This window comes from Ixodes scapularis, unplaced genomic scaffold (assembly GCF_016920785.2).
Source record: "Ixodes scapularis isolate PalLabHiFi unplaced genomic scaffold, ASM1692078v2 PGA_scaffold3__209_contigs__length_174095766, whole genome shotgun sequence".
NCBI lineage: Eukaryota > Metazoa > Arthropoda > Arachnida > Ixodida > Ixodidae > Ixodes > Ixodes scapularis.
The window spans coordinates 39745277-39762874 of NW_024609868.1; the positions used below are offsets into that span (position 1 = coordinate 39745277).

The 17598-nt window shown below is 45.7% G+C and overlaps 1 protein-coding gene across 8 annotated transcripts in view; it reads right to left on the minus strand.

Moving 5' to 3' along the window:
• LOC8031649 (calcium-activated potassium channel slowpoke) overlaps nt 1-17598 on the minus strand; it is a 187180-nt gene that overhangs the window by 64504 nt on the left and 105078 nt on the right. For 5 of the 8 annotated variants that reach the window (XM_042292396.1, XM_042292397.1, XM_042292394.1 and 2 more), the window contains exons 2-3: nt 16048-16109; nt 10445-10450 (exon numbers count right to left, since the gene is read on the minus strand). In XM_042292396.1, coding sequence (XP_042148330.1) covers nt 10445-10450; nt 16048-16109 — 68 coding nt within the window. The remainder of the gene's footprint in view (nt 1-10444; nt 10451-16047; nt 16110-17598) is intronic. The other 3 variants (XM_040499761.2, XM_040207174.3, XM_040207170.3) reach the window with 1 other exon arrangement.

Genomic DNA, 17598 nt, shown 5'->3' on the forward strand with positions numbered 1-17598 from the left:
TCCAGACACGTGGTAGGAAAAATCACACGCACATACACACGCACGCAACCGGGCACACGGAGGCAGAGGCAGTCAGACAACGTGCAGGCTGTAAAGCAGCAGGCGTAAGCGATCAAATGCAGCAAGAAAAAAAGAAAGAAAAAGGTCGCAGAAGGACGTGCAGCACTAGCAAGACACAAGCGCACTGCTCGAAAAGTAAGCGATGTGCATGCATCGGGCCAGAATGAGGCATCGGGAAACAACCGCGCACTAGGATATTTCCTATCGGCGCGATGAAAACCAAAATAAAACGTTTCGTACAAAAAAAAAAAAAAAAAAGGAAAGGTCAAAAGTCATGTTTAAAGGGGCTCTCACGTTTTGTATTATTTTCTTTTTTTAGAGTGTGTTGAGGACACACAAGACACCCTAGAGATGTTCCTTGTTGAAGAAGGCGGCATAACTGTTGACACGTCTCTTCTTTTAACGATGGAATGCGCAGAAATATGTCTCTCTAAGCAAGCAGACGGAAACACAAAAAGGAGGGATTCCAGACCAACGTACAAAACGAAAACCACCAGTGTTCGTAATCTAATAGGTAATGACGTTCGTTAGGAGATTAGGGAGAATCTCGACTTATATGTTCGCCGCGTTGACCGTAATCTACTTTCTTTCTTCGTCTTTTTTGAAGTCGTCGCGCATGTCCTTGGATCACAAAGAGTGACCCATTGACAGACCCAAAGCTGAGAATCGCAAGGATTCTCATCCGCGTGGATTCGTGCGCAAGACAACGGACAGTCGTCGCGCTGCGTACGCAGGAGACACGCACGACAACGCACGGAAGACATGCCCCGAAGGGGAAGGTACGATACGCATACAAGATGCAAAGAAACAAACGAAAAAACATCGAGTATTTACACGCACGGAACCAGCCAAAACAACGGCCACAGTATGTATATGGTATATCCGCCTTGTTTTATCGTATACCGGGTGTTTCTGCGAATGCTTTTAAAAATCTCTACAAACAAGATAATTGAGAAAAAAAAACCTCCTTTCAGGAACAAACTGCCAGTCAGAGGTTGCGCAAAAACGCTAAACGCGGACGTCATGAGAATCACGCGCGTTTACGCAACGCCAACCTTCCGTCTGCTGCATGAGAGAAAGTCAGCGCAGCGCACCCCCCCCTTCCCCCCGCTTCCTTTTCTTGGCAATGCAGTGGAAGGTACGTCCCGCGTCCATTCTCCCATTCTGAGTGTACGCAGGCTCTCCTCCTCTCCCCGGAAATGGGGGAGGAGGAGAGCCTGCGTACACTCAAAATGGGAGAGGGGACGCGGGCCTCTACCTTCCACTGCATTGCCAAGAAAAGTTGTCGCGGAGCATAGTCTTCCTAAGGTTGACTGATTTAGGGGAGTTTGACGACGCTCAGGAGGTTTGTAATTGGAACCATATGTTTGTTTTCACTAATTAAAAAGAAACTCAGCAAATTTTAGGTAATTATTTTGCAAATGTGTGTGTATGTGTGTGTGTGTGTGTTTGTGTTTGCAATCCCTGACGTCCGCCGTGGCTGGCAATTGGTTCCCGAAAAGAGTAGCAATTTTTTTTAGACCATTTTATTTGTAGGAATTTTTTTAAATATTCGCAGAAACAACACCCGGTGTAGTATGTGTTCCCTCATGAGTAAGGCGTGGTACTTACTGGGTATCGCTGTGATGCGTTTTCGGCAGCAATAGAAAAAGATAAAAAATAATAAAACCGAGAAAGCGTACGTTCTTAATATCCCGTTTTTTTTTGCGAGGTACTGCACATCAAGATGTATTAGACTATTTGACATCACTCTCGTACGAAACAAGAGCGTCGATATGTACTCGTACAGGTGCAAATAAAATTATTAAGGTATATGATTATAATTGTTTTTTTTTTTTTATATTGGCACATTCTTGCGAACTACCCATTAGGTTGTATACGGCCAGGTCTGACGTTTCACGTTCAATTAACGTCCAAGCGTTACAGACAACGACAAGATATGTCACAAGGAAGTACTTACTGAGAGTGAGATCTTGGTTTTTCGTTACTGATCGAGGTGAAAGCAAAGGCGCAAAAGAAAGAGAAGAAACCTTTTTTTAGAACACAGACTCGTCACTTTGCAAGTGAATTGTTGGCGTATTTTGAGCTCAGACGTGCTTTAGCGAATGCGCAGGAACCTCGCATCTTATTAAATAATAAGGCTTCTTGGAGGAAACGGCCCCTAAGTCGCTTCAGCTTTCGTTTGCATCGCGTGTTTTCTAGAGCAAGTCTCAATGCAACTAAAGCCAGCACGCGGGCGAACTGGTTTCATAGTGACGTTTTCACTTAAAGAAGAAGTAGGGCCCGAAGGAATATTCACAATCACGAATCTCAATTGTCGCAGATTCGTGTTTGTAATTTTACATTCCGTTAAAATGCCTCAACGTGTCTTTGATGATCTGACTCAACTTGACCAGCCAAACGTCTGCCCGTTTCGGAGTCCAGCTCCCATCTTTCGCTCTTGGGTTTAACGTAAATCTTCCACCTATGAAAACAAACGTGTAACGTCGACATCTGAGCATTAAAAAGCGTCGCAACGTTTTGTTTGATTTCCTTTGTATTCCCTGAAGTTTACTGCCTAGCACGGACAATGCGCGACACCATAAGCGCGAACACGGTATTGCCACTTTTTGATTTTTGCATTCTACTTCGAAAGGGTACTGGCGGGCATCAAATTTTACCCCTTAGGTTAGTGCCCCAAATCGCTACTTTCCACAACACTAGTAGTTTTGATGACAACGCTTAATATACAAGAGTAAAAAAGAAAAGAATAAAGAAAGTTGTATGTTGCGCAGTGCACGCGGCAATGTTTATTTGTTGGGTAATTAATATACCTTTTGTTAATGTCCATTAAGTACACGTCCTCTAACCTTCGAACTCTCGTCACTCGTCCCTTTAACAAAAATATCTGAGGGGTCTGAGCAGTGTCATCACTGTCGTTCGTAACATGTGATAACCGTCGTCCCCGTACACGACGACATAGTGTTGGACAAGCCGGCATGGAGTGTCGTGCCTTCAACAGCGCTATACCGCGCACATTCATGTAAAGCGCTAACATATATTGTAATGCTTTGCTTTCTAACTATGTGTTTCTTGCCCCTGCCCCCCCCCCCCCCCCCGCCCCCCTTTTTTTTTCGCGCACTGAGCACGGCCGAGGATAGCTGAAGGTTTAAAGTGACGTGAGCTACAATAAAGTCAATAAAGCCTCATTCAATCACTGAAAGTGTGCCACAGTCCAGGACAATTGCCACGGCGGCCGACGCGCCTGTCCTAACCTCTTAAAAAAAAGTATAGAAAAATTTCTTTTTATGGTAAACGCCTAATAGGAGCAACGCATTCCTATTTAAATTATGTCATCCACAGGCCAGAACTCCTCGTAAAAACAAAATCCTACTGCCCTTCCGAACGCTCCCAAAAGCGACGCGACCACTCGCCGCCCTCTGCAATTGTTCCCTAAACCTATACGTAAAACAAAAGGGTTGCGCGTCCCCATTGGGGTCAGCCAAAGAGGCCGACGAAATGCCGGACCCTCGCACGAGCGATCATTCGGAGCAACGGCAGCAACGGCGCTCACTGTAGCGAGTGCATGCGACGCCGACAAGCCATCGAGCGCGCGTTCCCGCGTTCGACTACGGCGTGTTTTTCCCGGGAAAAAAAGAAAAAATCATTAGTTCGTTTCGCCATCCTGAGCGCAGTCCGCTGTTTTCGGGTCTCCCTCCCTTCCTTCCCCAGAGCTGCCCTTGCACCGCATTGTACGCGCGGCTCGGGCTCGGCCTCGTTGCGGCAACGATCGAGAGCGACATCGCTGCGCCGTTAAAGCTCCGCGTTCGTGCATAGTTTCGTCGGGCAACTAGGAGAGAAACGAGTAAGCTCGGTTGCTTTGCCGCGGCCAACGCTATTAGATTAGCAACGGTGGTGGTGGCCTCCTCGGCTTTACAGTACGTACAATCTCCCAGAGTATGAGATACCCATTCGATGACGAAATTTTAGGCCGCAGGATTCACTTTTGCCATGGTGAGGTAAGGAAATGCACGAATCTTTGTTCTATTTTCTCCGGTGAAATAAAGTGCGTCTTTCTAACTCGTGCTGAGCACCACCACATAAACGGTCACAGGAAATAGATTTTCACACTGTGGAGGGTGACACTGTACCTTTTTTTGCCATGCTTACATACATAAAGAAAGCGTCGCCGAAATGCTTAAATTATTATTATAGGCATTTTTTTATTTACTTATCGTTTACCTCGACACTCGATATTCTCGACGCAAACTCACGCAATCGACGGGACCGGCAGGCATTCTCGAAGGCTACTGAAATTAAACGGTGACTGGGGACTACTGTGAAGTTTCCGCTCGAAGGCAATTCCAGACAATGTAAGATGCACTTATTGTGCGAAATTCTGGCTTCATGACCGAATCGAATAAAGGAATGAGCACTTGGAAGCTCGCGTCTCTAAGTGCCGGGAGCTGAGGCATTTCTGGGAATATACTCGAAATCAGCAGCCGCAGTTTCTTCGCTAAACGTACGAGGAGGAAGGGACTAACGTCACCAAAACGATGCGCCTGACGGGCAGCTTCGAAAAGTAGGTCACTATGATATGCTTCGTGGCTGGTTTAAAGATTTGCCTAGAGTCTTTCGTCGGCGTACGTCTTAATAAATGACAAAAACAATTATGTTATTGATAGGGTTGTAAGTACTGAAACCTGTGCAAAAAACTGCTCTTGGGTGTGTCTCAAAATGACGTCTTCATAGCACCCGTTGAACGCATCGACCAACTGCCAGAAAGTAAGCAATAGCCGATGGTATGCATCCGACCGCACACTACACGAGTCATGCAGAATGAAAATAAAAAATAAAAATAACGATGTGTTTAGAAAAAAAAAAAACAATTGGCAAACTTCAAAATCTATAAGTAATACATCGCTCACTGGTTCCTGTTTGAGAGGAGATTAACGTTAAGTATACCTTAGACTTAATCAACACAAGCAAATCTTGACAGAAATGGCAAACTCAAGAAAGCTAATTCCGTTAAAAAAAATCGGGTAATGTATTTGTTGATGGCCAACAAAACTGTCAATACTTACTGGGCATTTCCATTGCTTTAAGGCAGCAACGCAAGAAAACAGCACCAAATGAAGAAGATATATCAAAATGAAATTTCAAATATAACCAAGTTTCTATCCGCCATAGCTGAGACGTGCACCGAGTTACTTTAAATAAGTAGAAGTTAAAACCTATTATGCATTACTTTGAAAAGTTCCAAGGTTGGTTCTATGCCAAACTATAGCTTCCTTTTAACGCTGTGATGGGTGATTCCTTGAAAACTCTAATAAACTAATTCGCTTTCAAGAGCTCTAAAAAAATTTGTTTAACTTTTTATCATTATTTGGGATATCATAGAGTCATTTTGCGAGTGCTGTGTGCTCGACAACACGATATGTCGAATCACAAATGCACAATCGAAGGCCATGCGTTCCCGGCATCAGCGAGAAAATAAAAAAAATAAAAAAAAAAAAAAAAAAAACGTTTACGGTTTTGTTCGTTCAGCCTGTCAGCCATATATTGTGTGAGCAATACCTTTATGACAGTTCAAGTCATCACGATCTCGTAGTGCTTTGCTTTCGGATGTTGGCTATAGTGGCTTTCAAAGTAAACCTTCCGGGTGTTGGCAAAACACCGAAGTCGTGTGGATGCATGCTTGGATGGCAGGACAACGCAGCGCGGGTTCGTTAAGATTGGGCCAGAAATCGGAGGTCTTTGTACGACTTTGTACGATTCAGCATAAGCATCGACCCTCGCGGAAGACGCAACACCGAAGTCGGTCAGCTTTGAAAGCGTACACACCATTACGCATGCGCAGTGCCCACAAAAGCGCCACCCAGTGGCGTGACGTCAAAGGGTTGAGCTGGTGTACACGAAACAAAGGCACGATATGTATACGTATTTCTGTCACTCGAAATAAAAATATAAAATTCTGAAATCCGGTATGTCTCGCTCATTCTCAGTCATTGCACAGTTAGACGCTAGCACGCGTGCAGCGACCGGGTGTATTGCAGTGAAACGGTGTAGCCGGCTAACAGTGAAATCAAACAGAGAAGGCGTGTTACGTTTCGTCTTAAAAGTTCTGTAGCAATGAGAAAAGCACAGGCGCGAGCGCGTGGCGTTGTCAGCTTCTTGCCTCTGATATGATGAAACTGCACCCAAATTATGAGATGGACGCGTGCACGACAGCTCATAAACGCATACAAATAAATATCATAAGCGTAAAAAAGAAAAAAAAAAAAAGAAAACTAGGCGTGTTTAAAGTTTATTATTATCATTATTATTTGTTGCACTTCTTGCGTCCCTTCACTTTCGGTCAGTGCTTCCGAAACTCTGCTACCCTGCGCCTATTGCACGATATATAAAGTATGGCCGAAAACCACGGCCAAACGCCAAATTGACCTGTGCGTTCCTCACGGAGAACAAAACATATAATGTGTCATATCCCTACCAAGAAAAAAAAATCAGTCTAAATTTTCACAATATGGATTATGGAACTGGAAATCTAACTGGAATTGTTTCTGGAAACATGAAATACAGTTTGCAGACAAAGTATAACAATTTCTGAAAACCTGAAGTTTTCAGAAATTATTACTGTTTTTTTTGTTTGTTTCGTTTTTCTTCAGTACGGATAGTTCTTTCATATGGTATTATAGAAGATAAATCGTATAAGAGCATTTCTTTTTTTCTTTTTTTTTTAGTAGGGCTGCTACGCTCGATTCTTCATGTAAGCCAAGGTTATCTGACGCATAAGTGTCATTGAATACGATAACGAAGCCGTCGCTTTCCCGTGTCCTGCCAACCGAGCGCACGATCGCCACTCTCGGACGGGGCTGGTCCGTGTAGGCAACACGCGTGGAGCAGTCAAGCCTGGACAGAATGTGTGACTCTCGGACCAGCGATACGTAGGAGTCGGTGCGTTGCTGCGAAAACGGCGCGCCGCGCAGGACGCGATCGAGCAACGAGCCACTTACTGTATCATGTCATGGGGCTGGGGCCCACTGAGGGATCAGGTGCAAAGACGGAAACGAAAAAGGGAAAGGCGAAAGCAGTGTCAAGTCTCGTTCAAACTCCGGGTTCGCAATACTCATTGGTCAAAAAAAAAAAAAAAATGAAAGAAAGTAAATCCCCGCCACCTCATTTGAGACCTACACTCTAAGAAGTCTGGAGCATTGGCTTTCCCTCAGAGCACTCGAAAGAGCCAATCGCTGCGACGTACGGAGGGAGCTCGTCGAATTACAAGGTCGGAAATTATATTCAGAGTTAATGATAACGTCAAATTAGAAGGTCGAAAGTTACGTTCATAGCTAATTTCAGCGTCGAGCTGCAACGAGACTCTAAGCATTGCGTTTCAGTGTAACATCATAGCCCTTTTTTATTTCATCCGTACATTGCGGCAATCGGCACTGCCAAGTGCTTTGAGGGAAAAGTAGGCGCACCAGATTGCTTAGTGTGGGCGGGACAATAGGAGCGCTCCGTAAATCGCTCTCATTGGCCCGCAGACTGGGTCTGCGGAGAAGCAGGCGCGGAGGTAGATAGCGGGAGTGTACACTCTAAAGAAAGCCCGTGCATCTACATTCCCGCAAAACACTCGGAGAGCCAATCACCGCAAGTTACGGAGGCAGCTCAGCGAATGACGATGCCCAAACATATGTTTAGATCAAAAAAGGCAGTCTGAGTTGTGACATCAAGCAAGGCATGCGTGACGTTTCGCAGTGCTTAATGTCACAACTCAGATTGCGTGGTCTAAACATATGTTTCGGCATCGTCATTTGCTGAGCTGCCTCCGTAATTTGCAGTGATTGACTCTCAGAGTGTTTGTTGTGCGGGAAAGTTGACCCACAGGCTTTTTTTTTTTAAAGTGTGCAAGGAACAAAGCCGCCCCAGACAGCATAATACTGCCTCTTTGTATGATGTATTAGCAGAGGCTTTCCCGCGAAGCATTTGGAAGAGTCAATCGCTGCAATGTATATACGAAAGGGGCTCGGGGAATAACCAAGTTGAAAACATGTTACAACCTGAGAAAACAGCCTGCGCAGTGACACTACGCATGACGTTTTACCATGCCCAAAGCCACAATAATCTTTTTTTTCTAGGTCTAAGCACGTTTCTAGCCCCGTTATTCACCAAGTTCCGATTGTAGACTGCAGTGAGCGGCTCTCCGAAGGGCGTTACGGGAAAGTACCGTAGTCGTTCGAGATTTCTTAGCGTGTAGGGTATATTTTATAATGTAATAGAGGGTGCTGGTATCCGCTTGTTATTGTTACATGAAGAAACGCGAAAAAAAAAAAAAAAAAAGAACGATTTTCAGCATTAATTGGGCCGTTCGGAATAGGATTATATGCCAACATTTGGCCTTCTTTTATTATTATTTTTTTGCATGTTTATTTGTAAATGTACGCGAATAATGACACTTGAAATTTCGAGTAAACGGAACTCAGTTTTGGGGATACTTACTGTATGTTTTCACGGCTTGAGAAGAAGAGGAAAGTGTGCAGGGAAGGCAACAAAAACACAATCAAAATAAATCACACGCTCGCTCACATTCCATGTCGCGTTACTGGCGCGTCGGAAGGATACATAGATTCGTCCCATAACAAGGTACAAATCGCCACGCCCCACTCCCTTCCTAAAGATTGTATATATATATAAAAAAAAAACAAAAAAACATATGCACATGTGTGACCTACACTCTAAAAAAAGTCTGTGCGTCTACTTTCACGCACACCTCTCGGAGAGCCAATCAGTGGAACTAACGGAGGCAGCTCAGCGAATGACGATGCGGAAACATATGTTTAGACCAAAAAACGCAGTCTGAGTTGTGACATTAAGCAATGCAAGCATGACGTTTTGCATTGCTTAATGTCACAACTCAGACTGCGCTTTTTAGTCTAAACATATGTTTCCGCATCGTCATTCGCTGAGCTGCCTCCGTAAGTTGCGCTGATTGGCTCTCCGAGTGTTGTGCGTGAAAGTAGACTTACAGACATTTTTTAGAGTGTAAACGTGCAATTGTCGACGGAACCATGGTTCGCGGGCGCATCGTAACAATACCAATACAAACGAGTGAATTCACGTTAGAAAAAAAAAAGTAGCAAAAGGATGCCGAAAGATAAATTCAGCTATTGCACGAACATGTAAATCATAAATCGTACCATCAAAACTCAATAAGAAAAAGCATTCAGTCAAGCTGGATGAATATATATAATATCCCTGAAAACACGTTTTAAGAAAACGGGCCCATGTGGGCATCAGTAATGCGCTCGCGCGAGACGCGAGCAGCGCAAACACAATACCATCAGCTCTCGAAATGTCAGCGACTATAGTAATACAGTCGTTAGTAAGACGCCACTCGGAAGAAACTTAGTAGTTAGGGAAGAAAACTAATATAAAAAAATCGATATACTGAAAAGAAAGCCTCCTCACTCGAAGAAATCTGGTGCGTCTAGTTTCCCATAAAGCACATGTGAGAAAGAGCCAATGCTGTAATCCACGAAGAAAGCTCGGTGAACGGTGCAGCCCGAAAATATGTCTGGAACTATAGAAAGCTGTCTGCACTGTGACACCGAGCATCACGTCTCACGAGCTTACGTAATGCCCAGTGTTACAGCGCAGGTGTAAACATATAGAGTGTTCACACTGACTCCGTGCGCAGTTAAATGAGCCGGAAAAATCGGCGCCTGCGCAGAGAAATCTCTAACTTTCACCGAATGTGCATTTAGGTGGTGAATTCTGCCTGGTGAAACTTCAAGGCGTACCTCTACTTCCAGCGAAAAATTAGAGCAATAAAAACTTGCCAGGGTCCTCGGCGGACGTGTTCGCGAACGGCAGTATTCGCCGACGTGTGGTGCCATCTCCTGATACGCGCAATGAGCAGATCAGGCACTCTGTCGTCTGCTCGCTGCACCTATCGGGAGATGGCTGCACACGTTACAACTATCGATAACTCGGTCCGTCCGCGAACACGTTCGCCATTGACCCTGGCAAGTTTGCTGGACGTTGTCAGAGGAAGACAGCATACGCATTGAAATTTCACCAAGTAAAATGCACCACTTAAATGCACATTCGGTTAAAGTTTTAGATTTCTATGTGCTGGTACCGATTTTCGCGGTTCGTTCTACAGCGGAAGGATCCATTGTGGACACCCTACATTTCCAGTCTCGTGACTCGCCGATTTCCCTCCGTATATGGTGCAGCGATTGGCTCCTCCAAGGTGCTTTGCGGGAAAGTGGGCGCTCTGGATATTTTCAGAGTGCTGTGTTAAGCGAAACCAAGGCTTCGTGCAGGAGGTCAGACAAACCCAGGAGAGGGGTATCAAACTCAGGCGAATACGTAACGAAACAAAAGAGTTATCTCGTGATACCTGCTACTGAACAGAAGAGAGCCGACCGAGAGGGCGGTCATAAGGTGGCGGACGGAGTAGCGGCGCAGTGGCGATGGCGATTAGCCCAATCGCAAAACAACCGGAAATCGAGATAAGCAGAACACAGGGGGGAGAGGCGTCACTAGGCGGGAGCATCTACGAAGCAGAGGGCGCCACACACCGCCAGTACCACCTACGAGACAAGGCCTGCGCATGACGTCATCGTCGGTAGCCCCCAACCCGCCCCAAACGACAAACACGCCGAAGCCCGACGAGGGTACGCCGCAAAAGCGGCGGACGCGTGCGTCTGGCGTCGCTGCGTGCTTGCGTCGCGATGGTTTCGAGTACAGCGACTGGAAAGCGTCTCCGATTGGTGTGTTTAGCGTCCTATTCAGCCCATGCATGGAGAGTGGCCCCGGTGTTCCAACAAATGACGTCACCGAAGCCGGGGTGTCACGCTGCCGGATGTTGCGATCCTGGCGGTTGGGCGTAGAAGTTCTATGTGTATGTATGCATGTATGTATGTATATATATATATATATATATATATATATATATATATATATATATATATATATATATACACACACACTCTGAAAATAAAAAACCTGCGTCTGTTTTTTCTGCACAACACTCGGAGAGCCAATCACCGCAACTTACGGAGGCAGCTCAGCAAAGGACGATGCCGAAACATATGTTTCGACAAAAAACGCAGTCTGAGTTGTGACAATAAGCAATGCAAAACGTCACGCTTGCATAACTAATGTCACAACTCAGACTGCGTTTTTTGGTCTAAACATATGTTTCGGCATCGCCATTCGCTAAGCTGCCTCCGTAAGTTGAGGTGATTGGCTCGCCGAGTGCAGTGCGTGAAAGTAGACGCACGGGCCTTTTTTAGAGTGTGTGTGCGTATATATATATATATATATATAAAAGCACGAGGGGAAACGTGAGTGTCGCTGTCGTCCCGGCGTCCCAACTCTCGACTGTCAAACTGGAGAGCGACCTGCAGCACAATAGGCGTCTGCCAGATCCACCACCGATGCCGTGCCACACCGCCAGGGTCGCGACCGGCGGCCGCGTGACACTTCTACGACGTCATTAGGAGGAAATCGAGGAACCATTTTTTTGCACGCGGTAAACGCACCAGTCGGAGACGCTTTACAGACAGCGTAGTTGCGAGACGCTGCAGGACGCGGCGGCGACGCTGCGCAAATCCACTAGCGTTGATGACGTTTGAAAGGGGAGGCTTTGTTTTCTCGGTGGTACTGGCTAGGCTCGGCGACGCGTAAGATACTACGCAACACAATGCCCGGCCCGGAGAACTCTGGCAGTATCTGCCCCTCCGTCTAAAAAGAAAATAAACGGAGCAAATTATAATATGCTAGAAGCACATGACACACTACCTATACACTACCAGGCAGAAAAATGTCCGAAACTGAAATTTCTAGAAGCAACAGCAACGAATAAGAACTAATCGGCATTCGTTGGCACCCAGTATGCATGACGCCGACGGACGAGAATTACGATCCTTTTTCGTTCGTCCTTTCGGCGCTAAACAGTTACTGGCTCTTTTTTGTTGTTTTGTTTTCAATAGGTGAAGAATCAGTTTGAAGTGTGTCACAAGCTTAGCCAAAAGGGATCGTCATCCTAATCAGTCCATTGCTTGCAACAGACATCTGATTCGAAACAAACATGTCATTCGCAATTCCCAGCGTAGATAGGTAGTGTTCAACGAGATGGATAATTAGATATGCGACTAAAATGCCCGCTTACGTTTTTATTTTTTATTACTGTTTTTTTTTTTTTTTTTTTGTAAAAGAAATAACACGAAGAGTTTTCTTCCAAACATTTACACAAATACAAAAAAAAAAGAACCTAGAAAAATCTGTAAAACAGTGGTTTCCTAGAAAGACGCGAGGTGGCACCTTGCATCGCTGGAAAATGAGAATATCGTGCTTGAAGACCGACAGCAGCCAAAACCGCGAGTCGAAAGTTCCGACTAAGAGCTACAGCCCACAATAAAATAACGTGTTATGGTTTCGACCGTTTCGAAGTGTGCATGTATTTTCAAGCTTTTGGCTGCCGTCGGACATGAGACAAAGCAGACGACACGAACACTGCTATCGGGACGCGCCGACATTACCAAAACGGTCACGCTCTCTCTAGAACAACGATGACGAACAGATAGTGAGCAGAAAGCATCTAAACTACAGTGTTCTCCACAAAGAATCCCAGTCAGTGTCTTTTCACGTCATTATTTACGAGAACACGATTGGTGAAAAGGCTGACCGAGACGGCCAATCGGAACAGGGCATCTGTACTTACTGCTTACTGGCTCCAGTTCTGAGCAGCACAAGGGAACACAAGCACGTCAATTTTCACCGAATGGCGACTACAGTCACTGAGCGCCTAAAAAGGGAAGCTGAATAGGTCCTTGAATTGAAAAGAACAACTGAAAACTTTAACGTAGGCAACCTTAAAAATTATACGTCTTAAGTTTGCTTTTTATGTTTTAGTGGGAGCGTCGTAATCGCCAATTAAAATTTCGACGTAGCCTCACCCGTTGCGGTGTGCCAAGGGCAGGAGAGCGCGAGAGCGGAGAGAAAAACTGGCAAAAGTGAAAGTCATCGGCGGGGTACGATGGCCTTTGCTCCCCACTTAGCCAGCTTAGGGATTTTTAACAGTTAACAGGCGACAGAGAGGCTCGTCACGTTCCCTGCGGCAATTGCTGCACGCAATAAAAAGAAATGTTTCCGTTCATTTTTGTTTAAGTGCGATAACTGACTCCCCCAGGAGTTTTAGCTTCCCTCTAAATGGAAGCTCAAGCCATTTCCAAACATCAGGGTTAAAAACAAACTTCAAAACTTTTTTCTTTTGTCTTAATAATTTATTTATTGTAATTAACTTGGGCAAAAGTAAACGTAAACCGCATTTATTTTTTTTTTTAAAATACGTGCAGCGGTTGCCGCAGGGCATGCGGCGAGCCTCTCCGCCGTCTGTTATCTATCCAAAGCGTCGTGACGTCACTGACGGCATCCTCGAGCCAGCTTCGTGGCGAGCAAAGGTCATCGGACGACGCTGATGACGTCACTTTTGCTAGCTTTAAAGCGAAAGCTTTATGGTCATAATTCTTTATGGTCGACACTTTGCAGAGATTTCGTCCTCGCCGCTTGTCGTCGCCGCGCGCGCGAAAAATGGAAAAAAATTTTTTTTTCTCTCCCCTCTTTCCGCAAAGAGAGGGAAGTCGGCCGTCCGTGCCGCGCGAAGCGAGCGAAGTCAAGCAAAGAGGAGAGCCCTGGCGTTCCGCCAAGAATTGCGCGACAAAGGGCGAATCATCGCGTCGTCTGATCGAAAGACTTGTTTTCAAACATTACTCGCGTTATGCGCAGTCCCATCTTTGCACTGTCCCGTTGCTACGCGTTATGTTGGATAGTTTTCGAAACTTCCACCGGGCTTACCCACTTACTTCACGGATCACTGGTGGCAGTCGTCAGTGGCATCCACGACGCCACATCGCACCTCCGTCCTCGGGTATGTGACGGCACCACTCTACCCGCATTGCGCGACCGTGCTACACCTATCCTTTTCGTTTCTTCGCACGGTGTAAGCGAAGAACACGGTTTTTGTTTTCTTTTCCCGCTCTCGCGCTCTCCTGCGCTCCGCGCGTAGCAGGGGGCGAGGCTACGTCGAAAATTTGATTGGTGATTACGACGCTCCTACTAATAAGATCAAAAACAAAACATGACACATCATTTTTAAGATGCCTACAATTTTTTTTCGAATTTAAGGATTTTTTGTTGCTTCCCTTTAAGAAACGCGGGGCGTGGCCTATTAATATAATCACGCTCCTCGCTTCGTGATTGGTTCTTGGGAGTTGTTATCGGCCAATGCCGTAATCTGATTGGCTGCTAGGCGATAATGATATGCACGGGAGTCGCCACACCCAGCGTTTTTTAGGCTGCCAGTGACCATGTAAGCGCCTAACACGAAACAGGGGCAAAAAAAAAAAAAAAAGACAAACGCGCGCAGGTGTTTTTTTTTTTTTTTTCTCGACAGCTTCATTCTCGGGTTTGTTGGAGGCTTTGCCTTCACGTGATTGCCTCGCTATATCCAGCCTCGTATTACGCTGCAAGAGACTACCTTGCCTCGGAACAAGCCGCCAAGTTCGACCTTGCCAGGTACGCGTATATAAATATCCTAAGAAATATAGGCACATCTGGCCCCGTGCGTATTTAAGGTTTACTATATACTTGCACCAAAAACGGAATACGGATGTATGCACGGCAACTCACGGCTCGTGAAGGGCTGATTCTGATCGTTCTACCCTCGCATTTCCTAGCGCAGTGGCATTGTGGAAAACGGTACGCGAATCAGTTCTTCGAACCGAATAGCGCAGCTTCATTCCTGCAGTCACTGGGGACCGAATAAACGTACGGAGAGTTTTTTTATCGGCTTCCGCCGCAATTTCATTGGCGGCGAAGCGATAACAAGGTGCTGGGGACTTGTAACACTCTGCCTTTCATAGAGGCCGATAGTGACTATAGCTTTAACAGTACGGGGAAAGTGGGCACGTCAGGGCTTTTAACTGCATTACGAAGGTTATGAATGTCGCAGTGCTTTTCGATGCGAACCTTTATTCGCGAACCCCTAACGCGTGCAGGCCCCGAGTGCTTAGAGGAAGGGGAAAAATAGGAAAGACACACGCAAAGTAGAAGACGTAACGACAGGTTTCAGAACGACACAGATGAAGCACGGGTACACGTGAAGCGAATGGTTACGCTCTGTCCGGAGGATTTTCTGGCTAAGTATAAAAAAACAGGCTAAAAAGGCGAAAAGTCCAAAAATATCGTAAGAACAATTTGAAGAAAAAAGACGAAGTTTTAAAAATGTTAGCGGTAGATTTGAAAATTTTACGCATGTGGTATGCTCTCTCTCTTTTTTTTCTTTCCTCTTTTTGGTTTTGATAGTGATAATATTTTTGGGTTGCGCAAAAACACGTTCATTTTCTGATGAAATTTTGCGTAGAGTAATTTAACGGCGCTGGATTCAATTAACTTGCGCAAGAAGAAGAGCAGTGCTGTCGCTATTTTCGTCTTCATGCGCCAACGCGGCTCGTTACCCCCGAAAGAAAAAGAAAAACGCTTGCGAAATTGTTTAAAGCGATAACTTCCGAGATCGAAAACGTTGCAAAAGGAGAGAGCGTGACCCTCGTACCCTTTTGCACAACGAACCTACAAGACCCAACATCACTTAGACAGCAAGGTTGTATGTAAGTACCGATCTCTCTACGTCACCTAATGAGGGCCAGCACAGGCTTAACACGAGTCCTGCGTCAGCGTAAGGCCGCAGGTCGCGTTCAATCACAGATAACGTAAACCCCATCCAAACGCTGACCCAGCATTCGTGTCCAATCCGTGACTCGTTTTGGCCTTCGGCGAGTGACGTAAAAAAATCGGCACTACGGCTTTTTAGTCATCGATGGCACTGAAAGTGCTAAGTTGGCGAAGTTTACGAAATCAAACGTTGACAAAAGGAAGACACAGAAAGGGAGAGAGTGAAAGATACAGCGAGAGAAGGAAATAAACCGGCAGCACACTCACCTTGAAGCGTCAATGAAATAGATTATGAGGGATGCTATGCTTAACAGGAATACCAGGACTACCTGTAAAAGCGGAGAGAAAAGGTACACCGGTAAGGACGCGGCCAACGAAACAATATCAGTTAATCAACTACTATGCACGGTCTCTCTGAATGCGCGACTAATTACGGCGAGCAGTTCGCCACCGAGCACGCTCGCGCGTCGCCGCAACGGAAACCGCGTCCGTGGCGGGTTGTACGCACACTTTGGGAAAATTAGCGCGCTTGCTTCATTTCAGTTTCGGCATTGAAGCGAAATCCGCCGCCGCCGCACGATCCAGACGGGCCAGTCTCGGTCGTTAAAAATAACTCGCCCTGAGAGCGCGGTGGCGGCAACGCGCGCGCACCTCGCTTTCACCTTAAAAAAAAAAGGCAAAAAAGAGCGATTAATTAAGCGGGGACGCTTGAACGAGTAGAACCAAGGGCAGCACGAATGCATTGCTGCCTGATGGTATGCTGGACTACTTATACTGACAGCTTAAAAAAAGTAGGGCGTGGCGAATCCGGAGCATCTTATTATATCGCTTCACAACCAATGAGGTAGCGGCATTTGTAGATGAGAACATCGAAGAACCAATCACAAATCTTGATCATAATAGGCCGCGCCCCCCGATTTTTAAGCTGTCAGTTACTACGATAGGGATTAACGGGACACCGTGGTTCATCCAAAGTGCCACTTCCGTTTGCCGTCTTTGAGTGTTGATGCGAATATTCGAATATTAGTTTCGAATAGCACGTTTTTCGATATTCGCTTCGAAATAAACTGCAATATTCGTTTGTTCGTTTTTAATGTTGAATGCGCCGGTTAGCACGTTGAGCGTGCCTCTTACGGAACATCGGTGCAATGAGGAGAACCACCACCGACGGAAACGAGCTCCGCGGGTGTTGCTTCTCCGCAGCGTACCGGTGTCTGGTAACGAGCGCACTCAACGGGGTAACACGCCGCCATCTGCACGTTTGAAAAATAAAAAATCTTCAGCCGCGTCCTTAGGAGGAAAGCTCATTTCCAAAGCAGGACGGTTCATGCGCGCGCCTTATGTATCTAAAACAAACGAAAACTTCGTGAATGTTGATATCGACATTGCAGTACAATTTTCAAGATTAAACTGGCATGCACGAGTATATGTTAAAGAGATGACCCTGACAACCTGTGCCAATCCATACGTAACTTAAAAACTTTATTTGCATACAGCAAGAATATTTATAGATTCCCTTGGTTAGTTATACACCAACACAGTGTTTACAAACAAGCCGGCTTTGCCCACACCAGGTGCATTTGCAGAAAACAAATTCGAGAGTACTCAAGCGCTTGCATGCGCAGTACAGACAGCAGCGCCACCGCATTGACGTGACGTCACTGAGTTGAGTTGGTCTATAACTGGACATCTCTATAGGTTTAATCTTATGTCAAATCCGTCGTTTACTTGCCATCCCAATGTAGGGACTGGACATCCGGATTAACTTACCTTAGAAATTAATTTATCTTATAGAAATGGACAAGTGGATGCTTGGCA